At 37.4% G+C, this 11,911-nt stretch overlaps 2 protein-coding genes across 2 annotated transcripts; both read left to right on the top strand.

Annotated features, from left to right (window-relative positions):
- The first annotated feature begins 5,739 nt into the window (after positions 1-5,739).
- Positions 5,740-7,596, top strand: LOC127156132 (uncharacterized). Its single transcript, XM_051098866.1, has 5 exons — positions 5,740-6,194; positions 6,514-6,673; positions 6,972-7,188; positions 7,277-7,403; positions 7,513-7,596. The coding sequence occupies exons 1-4, from the start codon at positions 5,790-5,792 to the stop codon at positions 7,389-7,391; spliced, it is 897 nt and encodes a 298-aa protein (XP_050954823.1). The 5' UTR covers positions 5,740-5,789; the 3' UTR covers positions 7,392-7,403; positions 7,513-7,596.
- On the top strand, positions 7,573-10,127 carry LOC127156157 (uncharacterized). The gene is made up of 7 exons (XM_051098895.1): positions 7,573-7,811; positions 7,930-8,020; positions 8,095-8,211; positions 8,312-8,387; positions 8,468-8,725; positions 8,843-9,014; positions 9,830-10,127. The coding sequence occupies exons 1-7, from the start codon at positions 7,573-7,575 to the stop codon at positions 9,966-9,968; spliced, it is 1,092 nt and encodes a 363-aa protein (XP_050954852.1). The 3' UTR covers positions 9,969-10,127.
- The last annotated feature ends 1,784 nt before the right edge of the window (positions 10,128-11,911 follow it).

Raw genomic sequence — 11,911 nt, 5'->3', positions numbered from 1 at the left:
TACAAACCAATAATTGGTCTGTACTTGGGGAAGAATAAAAAAAAAAATCACCAATTATTTTATGCAGTATGGTAAATATGCAGTATGGTATAATTGCTAATAAGCTATTTAAAGGGCCACAAAGTAAGTAGAAATTCTTGTACTGTAGACCAGAGGTCACCAACCACTGGGTTTCTGCTGAAAAAAACAGCTTAAACCAGCCTAGGCTGGTTGGCTGATCTTAGCTGGTTGAAGCTGGAAGTAGCTGGATTTAGCTGGTCTCCCACCCTGGCTAGGCTGGTCAGGCTGGTTTTAGCTGGTCGTTCCAGCTGGTCTGCCAGCCTGACCCTCTAAAATCAACCTGCTGACCAGCTAAGACCAGTCTGGATGACCAGCTAAAACCAGCCAACCAGCTTACAGTGGTTTCAGTTGCTTTTTCAGCAGGGAGGGCTTTAATAGATCGCAGTTGATCCGTGATATGCATGGAACAGGTCCAGACCCCCACCTGATTCTGCAAATCACATGCCGAACTGGTCCTTTGCTGGTTTATGCTGGTCCTTAGCTGGTTTATGCTGGTCCTTGACCAGCAACATAACCAGCTAAGGACCAGCATAAACCAGCAAAGGACCAGCATAAACTAGCAAAGGACCAGCTAAGGACCAGCTTAAACCAGCATCAAAACATACCTAACCAGCTTCCCAGCATCAAAACATACCTACCAGCATATGCTGTTTTTTTCACCAGGGCTGTCAACGTGTTACTGTTAAAAATTATTTAAATGTTTAACATCCTTAAATAAGGCAGTTAACGCGTATTCATTCAGCCATTTTAAAAATGGAATAAGCAGTAGGGGCTCGGAATAAGAGCACCAACACAAACAAATTAGCCATGGTTTTACTACAAATAAAACCAAAAATTGCAATTGAAGTTAAACCATATAACCACAAATTAACTCACTACACTGAACATAGTAGGCTATTTGTAGTAAAAGTGTTGTTATACAAATGGTTAAAACTGAAAAAAAAAAAAAAAAACTGGCACTTTTACTATAGTAAAACCATGGTTAATTTTCATACCAGTCAAACTCATTTAAAACTGTACATTCAACAGGTATGGAATATGATCAGTAAAAGAAAAATGCTGTTCATGAGAATGCGGCAGGTTAGTGGGGAAATATAGTTATTTATTATTCAGAATGCATGAAAGGGAAATATATTTATAGTAACATTTCAACAGGTTGAAGATAATGCAGAGAATATGATTAATTGTTTTTTCTTTCTTTCTTTTTTTTTAAGAAAACCCAGCCCTAAAATGTAGCAATAACACTGATCTATATAATGACTGTTCTCTATTATAGATCAGTGAGTAATAATCTGCATTCTCATTAGCAACTGTCTGTATGTAGGTGCACTAAACGCTAACTGGCAACCCCTGAGCCAAAAGTAGTCCATTCACTATACAGATAGTGTATATATATATATACTAATTCGTCAGTTTTTTTTTGCCATGATATATATATATATCATGGCAATAACTGCATGTACGCTTAATACAAAGAAAACCAATAAGGAAATTATTATTATGTTTGACATTAGAGGGTGCTGTTGTATTTGTTATAGGCTCCTCGGGATTGAACAGATTTTGCTTTATCGATTTATGCCAGTTCCGTGGTCACTGGTTGATTTGCTGAAATGATTAGTTTCAGAAAATGTAACAATGGTAGGTTGACACCCTAATGTTTAGGTTGAAACCTTAGGATGACACCTGAAATAGGTTTGAACTTTAATAAAAGGAATCCAAGACAGCTGCGAATTGTACTACATGTACTCTTTCTGTCATATATTTAAATATTTTTTTTAGTCACACAGTCTTAAAAAAAGACTTAATCTGATAAAGGGTGGTGTAACTTAAAAATTAAAATTCTGTCATTATTTACTCACCTTCAAGTTGTTCCAAACCTATATGAATTTCTTTCTTCTGCTAAACACAAATGAAGATAATTTGAAGAATGTGTAACTAAACAGTTGCCGGCCACATTATTATTATATTTTTTTTATTTATTACATTTTTTGGGTGAACTATGCCTGTAACACAATTTTGTAGACCACTACTGGTTTTGAATTTATTTGATTTGTACAGATTGTTTTTGCAATTATAACACGGAAAGTCAGACTCAGGATTTGAATCCAGATAGTTTGTTAGTTTATACTAATAAAGTTAGTTAACCACTTTTAATCTAGCAGTACTGGTGAACTTTGACCCAAAAGCAAAGAGTAACAAATCCATCTCAGCAACAAAGCAAAATCTTTAACGACAAACTTCCACGAAATTTAAAAACAAACAAACAAAAAAAGAAATAAAAACTTGGATTCATATTTGTTAATAAGGTAATAAATTAATAAGACAAAATACTGTGAAATATTGTGAAAATAATGCCATCTAGTGGCTGTTAGGTTTAAACTCAATAAGGTCCTCCTTAAAGGGGTCATCGGATGCAAAGTTCACTTTTATATGTTACATGTGTGTTGGCAGTGTGTGTACACAACCACCCTATAATGATAAAAATCCACCCAGTGGTTATTTAATCTGTAAAAATAATTTCCTATTTTTCAAATCAAGCCATTCTCAGCATCTTGTCTGTGTGATGACACACCAACAGAGGCCGCTCCCACAATAGATTGACTGACACGGCCGTCTTACCTTAGACCCGTCTTGATTGAGCAGTAACAGTCCGATCGTAGTAGTCGTCATTTACTCCTGACATCTGAGCCGCTGAAGATGCAGTGGCTTACATTTGTTTGTGAAGGGAATGCGTCTCCTGATCTATATATATCGGACTATGTTCGCGCAATCATTCATGATCCAGCTTCACTTACAGCAGAAGTGAGTACAAGGGACTTTTAATGAATCTTTGTAATCGCCTTTCCTAATAAAGTGCTAGTTAACAAGTTTCGTAGCTAAACGCTAGGGGTGTGACGAGACACTTATTCCACGAGACGAGATGAGACACGAGATTGGGTTCACGAGAACGAGACGAGACAAGATTTTTAAACATTTTTTATGAAATTCTCAATGATTAAATGTGTAAGGAAAATAGTCTTTTATTCAACAGCAAAAGACAAAATGCAAAAAAATGTAGGTGCATTTTGAACTTTATAAAATTAAACTTTCATTTTAATGAATTATATGCAGTAAAAAAGCAACATTTAAACAAGAGCTGGATAAATTGAGAATCCCAGTTGTTTTTAATAAATTAACACGATTCTGGAGAAAAAAAAGATTAGAAAACTAAACAAAATAACGTAATTTACTAGTGGTTCTGACAAACTGTTCATTGCTTAAGTCTTTTAAAACGTATATTCATTTAAACAAAACAAAACAAACAAAAAAACATTCAATGGAGTCAGTGTCTGGCTTGTCTGACTTGAAATCTGAATGAATGATTCAATGAAACACTTTTTTTAAACGGGCATTTGTCACCACCTTCTGGCAGAAGAGGATAAGCGTTACTATACATACATAAGTGTTATACTTTCGTTTTGATCGCTACTGTAGACAATAAGTGTTTATATCCAAATTATAAACTTTTACCCCAGTACTTCTATTATTTAAATGTCTGTAACATAGAAATAATGACGATAATGTGGTTGAAAAGACTGTTTGTGTTGCTCTTCCTGCGTTCACGTTTACCCCGACCCTCTGATTTATTAACATGAGCAGCGACAAAACCTGCTTCTCACGCTCCACTGACACTCGCGATGTAAAACTGTCGTAATAGACATAACTAAATCGTTGTCATTTAGGAATAAGTTTGTGTGGGTGTTTAAATCAAGAACTCGACATTTTAAAGATTAACCGTGCAGCTCTAATGTAAACACTGCAAAATATTTTGTGAGAATATGGCCACGAGAATCTCGCGAGATCTCGTCCCACGAGATCTCGTCACATCCCTACTAAACGCGGCTAAATGCGGCTAAAGTAAACAGACTTGTCACGCCACAGAGAGAAGAGAGGAATGGGGCGAGCAGAGATCATTAACATTTAAAGCAAAATCAACCAGAATAAGATGGTTTTTGCAGGGCTAATTTTGGCAAGGTAAAAAATGTGTTTTTTACACTACTACTGAGAAATTTTAAAGGAGAACTCCACTTCCAAACAAAGATTCACATATAATGTACTCGTCCCCTTGTCATCTAAACTGTATTTTGGAAGTTCAAAATCGGGGCACATTATATGGAGAAAAATGCTGAAATGTTTTCCTCAAAAACATAATTTATTTACGACTGAAGAAAGAAAGACATGAACATCTTGGATGACAAGGGGTGAGTAAATTATTTGTAAATTGTTGTTCTGGAAGTGGAGTTCTCCTTTAACCAAAGCATGTTACAGACTTTTCATTAAGACCTTAAAGAATCATATCAACTTGTGGAAAATGGGCATCCAATGACCCCTTTAAATATCAGTAAATTTTAAAAAAAAAAAAAAAAAGGATCTTTGGTATTGAAACCACAAATGTTCATAATGCTTACAGTTACTACTTTTAATTCTAAATATGTACAATAACAATAATACTGTAAACCACAGTAAATGAAGATCCAATGTATATTATAATTTGATTTAATTTATGTACAAGTGCATTAACATATTGCACCTGAAATATAAATTCTCAGGCAGATTATGAAGTTTCACTACAAAAACTTTATATTGAACCCAGCAGTTAAGTCAAAGTATATTATGGCTGCTTGTATAGTACTAGTGTATATTACTGATACTATAGTGTATAGTACTGAACGTAAAGGATAAGAACATGACCTTTTTTCATAAATTGTGGAATGTAATGTAAAATTATATTTATCTATGTAGGTAAAATAACCACAGCGTAATCTTCCAATCAGTCCCTTATTTTTTATTCGAAGGGGCGAACAGAGTCCAAAACAAGGCAAAGGGTTAAATCCACAACAGGCAAAAAGTCCAGGGCAGGTGAAACGCAGACAAGATGATATAACCAGGCTAGAAAACAAGTCTTGGGTTAAAACTGACTAGAAAACACAATAGAACTAGATTCTGGATAAACAAAGTGGCTCCGTTCAGCTGCTAACACAATGAGATCGCTAAACGCAATACAATACTCAGCAAATAGGAAGAGTAAGTCCAAGGCTTATATAGTGTGCTTGATTGGTTACAGCCGTGTGTGTCATCAGCACAATGAATGGTGGGAAATGTAGTCCGGGGTGTGGTGCAACAGTCTGTGTAATGTGAAATGGAAAGGCGACCTCTGGTGGCGAGCAGACTGGCGTTCAGGACCAGATTCATGACACCTGCACATACAGTAAATCTTGGCCCAGCAGGTGAACCAGGGCCTTAGTTTAGCTGATTATTAACCTCTGGTCAGATTCTTTTCACACAAAGATTCAGTTTGAGCACAATAAAAAGTTCAAGGATAAAAGTTACTTATCTTCATATGTGATCAGCAGAACAACATTCACTTTAGATTGTTAAAGTGCATATTGCAGGTTAACATTTTTTTCCAAATAAATATATATCATTGTATGAAAATGCCATATGAACCGTTAATGCAGGATTTGAAAATGTTTTACAAGACGCAAAGGCACAAATTTAGAAGAAAAAGTGACTGTTTCCATGACAGCTCTCAAAAACCGCTTTTTTTTAAACATCGCGTCATATGACGTCACGAGAGGGAGTCGTTTGCTGCGCTCTGCGTTAGCTCTGCAGAGTAGGTTGGTATTCAGTAGGAACGGTTGTGAGTCAGTGTGTTTTCGGTAGTTTTCGTATTTCAATTTATCATCGTCATGGTAAATTATTGTGTTTGTGGAGGTTGCACAAACTCCAGCCTGTCAGGACATCGAGTCCACAGGTTTCCCAACAGCAAAAAGGATGGTGCTATCTTCCGTGCCTGGGTGCGTTTTGTGCAGGTGAAGAGACGGGATTTCACTTATGCATCTGCTTCAAAAAACGCAGTGGTGTGTAGCGTTCACTTTACACCGGAAGATTATCATCCCGGAGATATGATGCAGTTTAATATGGGATGCCGAAGCAAGAACCAAGTGAGGCTCAGAGTTGGTGCGGTTCCATCGGTGCACGCAACACCTTCATCGGGTCCGCCGTCGTCCACATGTGGTTCGGCCCCCGGCGGGAAAAGTGATGGTCACGGATCCGTCAGAGATACAGCTCGACGAAAACGTGAACTATGCACTGTAAGTATTTTTGTTGTTGTTGTTTAACATTTGCCAATTACCAAATCTGTGAAGATAACGATTTTAGTAAGGAGAAGCAAAGATATGTGCTTAAGTTGTAGTAAAGCACGGCAGCTAGCTTGTAAGCATTATCAATATATATTTTTTTAAAGCCGTGTAAAAACGTTACCATATGAGAAGGCATAACTGGTAAACTCAGTTTGCTAATATTATAACCATAGCTATATTAATATTATATGTTATATTATATATATTATATATTAACCAATATTATTGCATAGCTAATTTGTAATTTATTGTCATGTGGTGTGTTTATTAGGCTTTGGGAGACATTGCTAGTAATGGAGGAGATGCATGTACAGCTAGTGCTGCAGTGTTTGTTGACCCAGAGCAAGAGGCTTTATTTCCACTGGCCCCTCAATCATCTGTGCTTCACTTTGGCTCACAGTGTAACCTCAGACCTTCACATCGTTCATCAGGTAACGTTAGATTATCATTACTATCTAGAATTAATTAATTGTACATGCCACCACCTGTTTGCATAATGTACAAAGGAAAATAATTACTAAAATCTTTCTGTATGATGCAGGCAGGTACAACTCAAACACTATATTTTACCTCCATTTTTAAAACATAATTGAATTAACACATTTAGATTTTGTGTTTATTTTTTTTTTTTTTAGTTGTTTGGTATTGCAGCAGGTTGGACAGCAATACCTTAGCAGTGACATAATGCTGTTGCACAATTATATAAAGGTGGACATATTTTCATTGTAGCTGTCCAGGCACAGCCCAAGATGGTCAGTGTGGGGACCCAGACAGAAAGGTTTGAGAAACAAACATCAACTCCACTGCCCAGTCCTGTGCACAGTGATGATGAATCATGCTCTGTTTTAATGGACAAACCTGGTGATGCGTCATGGATCCCAGAGGAGGAAATGAGAAGTGACTTATCTGATGAGGAACCAATGCAGGAATCTCACCCTGACCTCAAGTAAGACTTATTCTTTTCATTTCAGATTGTTTATGACCAAATTGTGTCAAGTCAAAAATAATGTTTGTTTTTTTTTTTTTTTTTTAAGTGCTCCTGACAAGTTCATTGTATGCCAAAGCCAGCTGATGTCTCTATTCACAATTTGCCCAGCATGTTGTGGGGAAACCCAAGGAAAGGTTGAGAAGCAGGAGGGAACTTTTTAAAAAATAAAGCAAGTAAGAGGCTATTTGTGATTTCTGGTCGAAAAATTAAGTTTTTCCATTTATATACTTTGTTGTTTGTATGATATAGATTAGTGATTTCCCACATTTTCTTACATCTCAGGTCTGTGCAGCATGTGGGTATCAGCGTTTTTGGCAGAACCAGCCAATGCTGCATCGAAATATGCCAGCCTGCAACCTCTTACTGAGTGGGGCCATCCACTTTTCAGGATGCATGGCTAGCCAGACCATCAGGATGTTGAAGCTGTTTGGGCTTCAGAGCATCAGTGTTGGCACCTTCTTCCGCCATCAGCGCTTGTACACAATTTCTACCATCGTGCAGGCATGGCAGAATGAGCAGGCAGGGGTCATTAAAGAACTGAAAGAGATGAGGGCCGGATTGATCCTCTCTGGTGACTGCAGGTAACATACTTTAGCTTATGTCATTAAAATAGAAAACAAGTCAAAACTGTATGATATAATATAATGTATTAGTTTTTGTGCTTAAATGTCCTAATTAAACTGTTTTTGACATTCATAGGTCAGATTCTCCTGGCCATTGTGCAAAATATGGCACATACTCGTTGATTGAGGACAGAATCAACAAGGTTTTAGATATTCAACTTGTTCAGGTAAGTTAATGCTATCAAACACACATATCACCTGTCTAATGCCACACAGTGACATGACCAAATGTTTTTTACAGAGCTCTGAGGTCCCAAGTAGCTCCTGGTGTGAGTTAGAAGGTCTAAAGCGCAGCATAAGGTTTCTGACAGAACAGCATATGCAAGTGTCAGCCCTCATTACAGACCGAAATCGGCAGGTAAAGACATGCATGCGTACGCACACAAAAATCTTGCTTCCGACTATATTACCTAAAATGAAATATTCTTATAATCAGTGTGTTGTGTCCCATGTTTTAGGTTGCCAAGTGGGTGCGGGAGGAGCTTTGTCCAAAAGGAACGAGGCATTTTTTTGACGTCTGGCATATTGGCAAAAGTATGTATCTTGATATTTTGTTTAGGTTGCCTATAATTACATTTTCCTTTCTAACATTTTGTGTGTCTGTTCTGAAACAGGTCTAGGGAAAGCTTTGGATGCTGCTGCAAAGGAGAGGGAGTGTGAAGATCTGAAGCTGTGGAGGGCAGCTGTTATTAACCACCTCTACTGGACTGCTGCTTCCACTCCTAATGGAAATGCAGATGTGATGGAGGCCAAGTGGAAAAGCATGGTCAATCATGTTCAGGACATCCATAAACATGACACTCCTATGTTTCCCTGTTGTGCACATCCACCTCTGGATGGGGAGGCAAGGAACAAGGAGTGGCTGGAACCAGGTACAACTTATTGTGTTCATTATGTGACTGAAAAAGAACAAGATGTGATACAAATCCCACCTCATTTTGATCGTACAATCATGCCTCATCTTAACAACAAAATGTGTGTTTATGTAGGATCAACTGTATCAGATAAACTGGAGAGTGTAGCTACTAGACCAGCGCTGGTAAAGGATGTTCGGCAGTTGTCCCCTCAGCATCAGACCTTTTCGCTAGAGGCATTTCACTCCCTCATCCTGCACTTTGCACCAAAGCACACTGGGTTCTCCTTCCTTGGGATGTACAGCAGGTATTTATGTGATGGTGAAAAAATGAGTACTTTCTGAAACTAATGCAGTCCAACACAGCAGCCCAACTTTCTTTAATTGTGTAAGCAAAGCTGCACAAAGATTGTTAGTGTGTGAACAACAGCATCACACCACTAGGGATATCTTATTGTTTGCGATATACCGGAAAAAAATTTCCCCACAATAAGAATTAGTCTTCCCGCGATAATAGCGATAAATTCTACAGTAGCACAGGTGCAATACAGATTTGCATGTGTATGAGCCTGTTTGTATACCTGTTGTCCAACAAAGATATCATTTATTGACATGCTTTTTCTCTCAATTAACTTCAACATATATATAGTCGAGTGTATGAAATAACCTTTCGCGATCAGACATGGCTTCATATCACAGAATGAGGCAGAAATCATACTATTTTATAGTATTATAAAAGCTATGTGGATTAGCATTGCATTATTAATATACTTTATCCTTATAAAAATACCCAAGAATGCTTGAAGAACACAGATAAAAAATATATTGTAGCAATCGTATGTTTGTTGTCGTGTTTCCTATTATTGGGGACTATTTGAATTTTCTGTCCTGTAGATGAGTAATGAGACTTTTTAGAGAGTGGAACGTTGCCTTAACAGACTATAAGAAAAATATATTTCAAATATAATTTGAAATGTATATATTTCAAATATAATATATATTTAATATAATATATATAATATTATATATATTTTAAATATATTTAAAATTATAGTTCAAAAGTTTTTACTTCTGGGTTTATTCACACAACTTGTAATGGGCACAAATTATACTTTTTCTACAGACTTCTCTTGGCAGCCCTGCACTTCAACCACAATGGCAGCAGAGACGTTGCTCGAACCAGTGATGGTGAGGTGTGTTATGCGGTTCGCTACCCAAGGTTCCGCAAAGGTGGTTGGGTAGTACGTCCTGTTAACCCTTAAGCCCCCCTTGGAGCCCATTTGACCCAACTGGACTTTTCCTAAATAATCAATCTAAAAACACAAAAAAAATCCGGACTTGATTCGGTTGTTCTAAAGGTGTGTAAACAAAAATTTACTGTTCAGTCTTCTTGGGGTCAGATTGACCCCATATTGAAAATGAATGGGAAAGTGAAAAAAACTTTTTTTATATATATATATATATATATATATATATGTATATATTACAAAAAACTGAACTGAATTAACCGTAAATGCAGATCTGCTTGATGTATATCTGATATAAACTTCATAAACGTTTTTTTTACACAGACAATTTGTGATTGTATTTTTTATTGATTGTCAAAATGGGGCCATTCAAAACCTTTATAAAGTTCTCCTTCTTCTGGAAACTGTCTCCTAATGGCTGACACAACACATGCAGGTAAGGGCTTTCTGATGTGCCTGCCCAGAATGCCATAGGCCCAGCGGACAACTTGCCTATATGCTGTGTAGCGGTATTGTCTGGAGATGGGAACAGAGTATCAGTATTGATTGTCTTGTACGAATGGCTTCAGAAATTATTCAGATGTTTTATTATTCAAATATTTAACTTGCTATTAATACATACAAGTATTTAGCAAATTATCGCTGCCCTAAGCATACTCATGTCTGCTGACCTGGAGAGGTCCATGCTCCTGCCTGAAGTGCATATAGGCTATCTGTAGCACGTATGGGTTCAGACAGCAAGCCTCAAAGCCTGGGTGCAGAGTCAGGCACTGCACATCAAGTGTGGGGGTCACATTCTCCACTAAGGCCCAGTATGCATCCAACTCCCTGCAGCACTGACTTTCCTCAGCTGTGACCATGGGCTCGCATTTCCCACACAAGCACCTATGAAACAAAAATGTGTTTATCTCCCTCCCTCGCTCTCTCTTTCTCTCCCTTTCTCCCTCTCCTGCGGTGATGAAAACCGCTATATCAGTAACGTCTGTGTGGACGGATATTAACGGATATAAACCTGATCAACGCTTATTAGTTTCTGTTAAAAAAGTTAAAGTTGTTATAAAATGAAAAGTTGTTACTGGTAAGTATCAATACTCAGAAGACCAATACTAGCTTTGCTGACATAACGACATCTGATTATATATCATTAGCTAACACTGGTCTCTCACCAATACACCTGTCTTGTTCTCCACTGGTTTTCCTCACACCATAACTCAATTTGTGTCCTCTGACTGTTCCGTCTGTTCCTGGCCTGTCCCTGCTCTCTCGGCAGCATAGCAGGCTCATAATTGTATGGCTGTGGTCCGTCATAGGAGTGTGAATAAACGTTTAACATTTCCTCGGCGTCTGAACTGTCATTGCGATCCATTGTTTTTCTATTGTTTACATTGACCGCTTTCTCTCTCGTTACGTCACTTCCGGTTTTGGCGATTTTCAGATGCAGAAGTAAAATTTTCTCACAAAAACAGCTCCAGAAGCCTTAATAGCGTACTTTAAAGTATATTTTAAAGAAAATCTAGTTCCTACATTATTTTTCTATACATTGACTCACTGGAGTCTCTAACCTGGAATATGCACTTTAAGCAAATTACATGGATGAATAGATTTGACATCTTTTTTATTTGAATTGCATAGAGCAATGATAACACAATAGAGACAACATTTTTTGACCATTGCTGCCAATTCTAGTAAGATAATTTTGTGTAATAATCCTATATAATGCTAATTTTCTCTGGTTTTAAACTTGCATGCACTTGCTATGAATTTCCTCATAAATAGAAATTCACTGGCATTGTGACTTCAGCAACTGCTGAAGCCATCAAAAGCCCAGGGGCAGATCTAGAAATTTTTTAGGGTGACAAAGGGGTGGCATGGGGTCTATGAGGGGTAGTTATGATAGTTTTTAGGGATTTATGGTCTGACGTACACAGTTGTGTTCACAAATATTGCATTACCATTAA

This window comes from Labeo rohita, chromosome 24 (assembly GCF_022985175.1).
Source record: "Labeo rohita strain BAU-BD-2019 chromosome 24, IGBB_LRoh.1.0, whole genome shotgun sequence".
Lineage (NCBI taxonomy): Eukaryota > Metazoa > Chordata > Actinopteri > Cypriniformes > Cyprinidae > Labeo > Labeo rohita.
This window is presented reverse-complemented; position numbering and strand designations above follow the sequence as displayed.

Excerpts from the sequence above, each read along its gene's own strand:
- LOC127156132 (XM_051098866.1), top strand. The coding sequence starts at position 5,790 with ATGGTAAATTATTGTGTTTGTGGAGGTTGCACAAACTCCAGCCTGTCA. Across the intron at positions 6,674-6,971 it reads ACCTTCACATCGTTCATCAG|CTGTCCAGGCACAGCCCAAG; the intron begins GTAACGTTAGAT and ends TTTTCATTGTAG. Across the intron at positions 7,189-7,276 it reads GAATCTCACCCTGACCTCAA|TGCTCCTGACAAGTTCATTG; the intron begins GTAAGACTTATT and ends TTTTTTTTTAAG.
- LOC127156157 (XM_051098895.1), top strand. The coding sequence starts at position 7,573 with ATGCCAGCCTGCAACCTCTTACTGAGTGGGGCCATCCACTTTTCAGGA. Across the intron at positions 8,388-8,467 it reads CGTCTGGCATATTGGCAAAA|GTCTAGGGAAAGCTTTGGAT; the intron begins GTATGTATCTTG and ends GTTCTGAAACAG. Across the intron at positions 8,726-8,842 it reads CAAGGAGTGGCTGGAACCAG|GATCAACTGTATCAGATAAA; the intron begins GTACAACTTATT and ends GTGTTTATGTAG.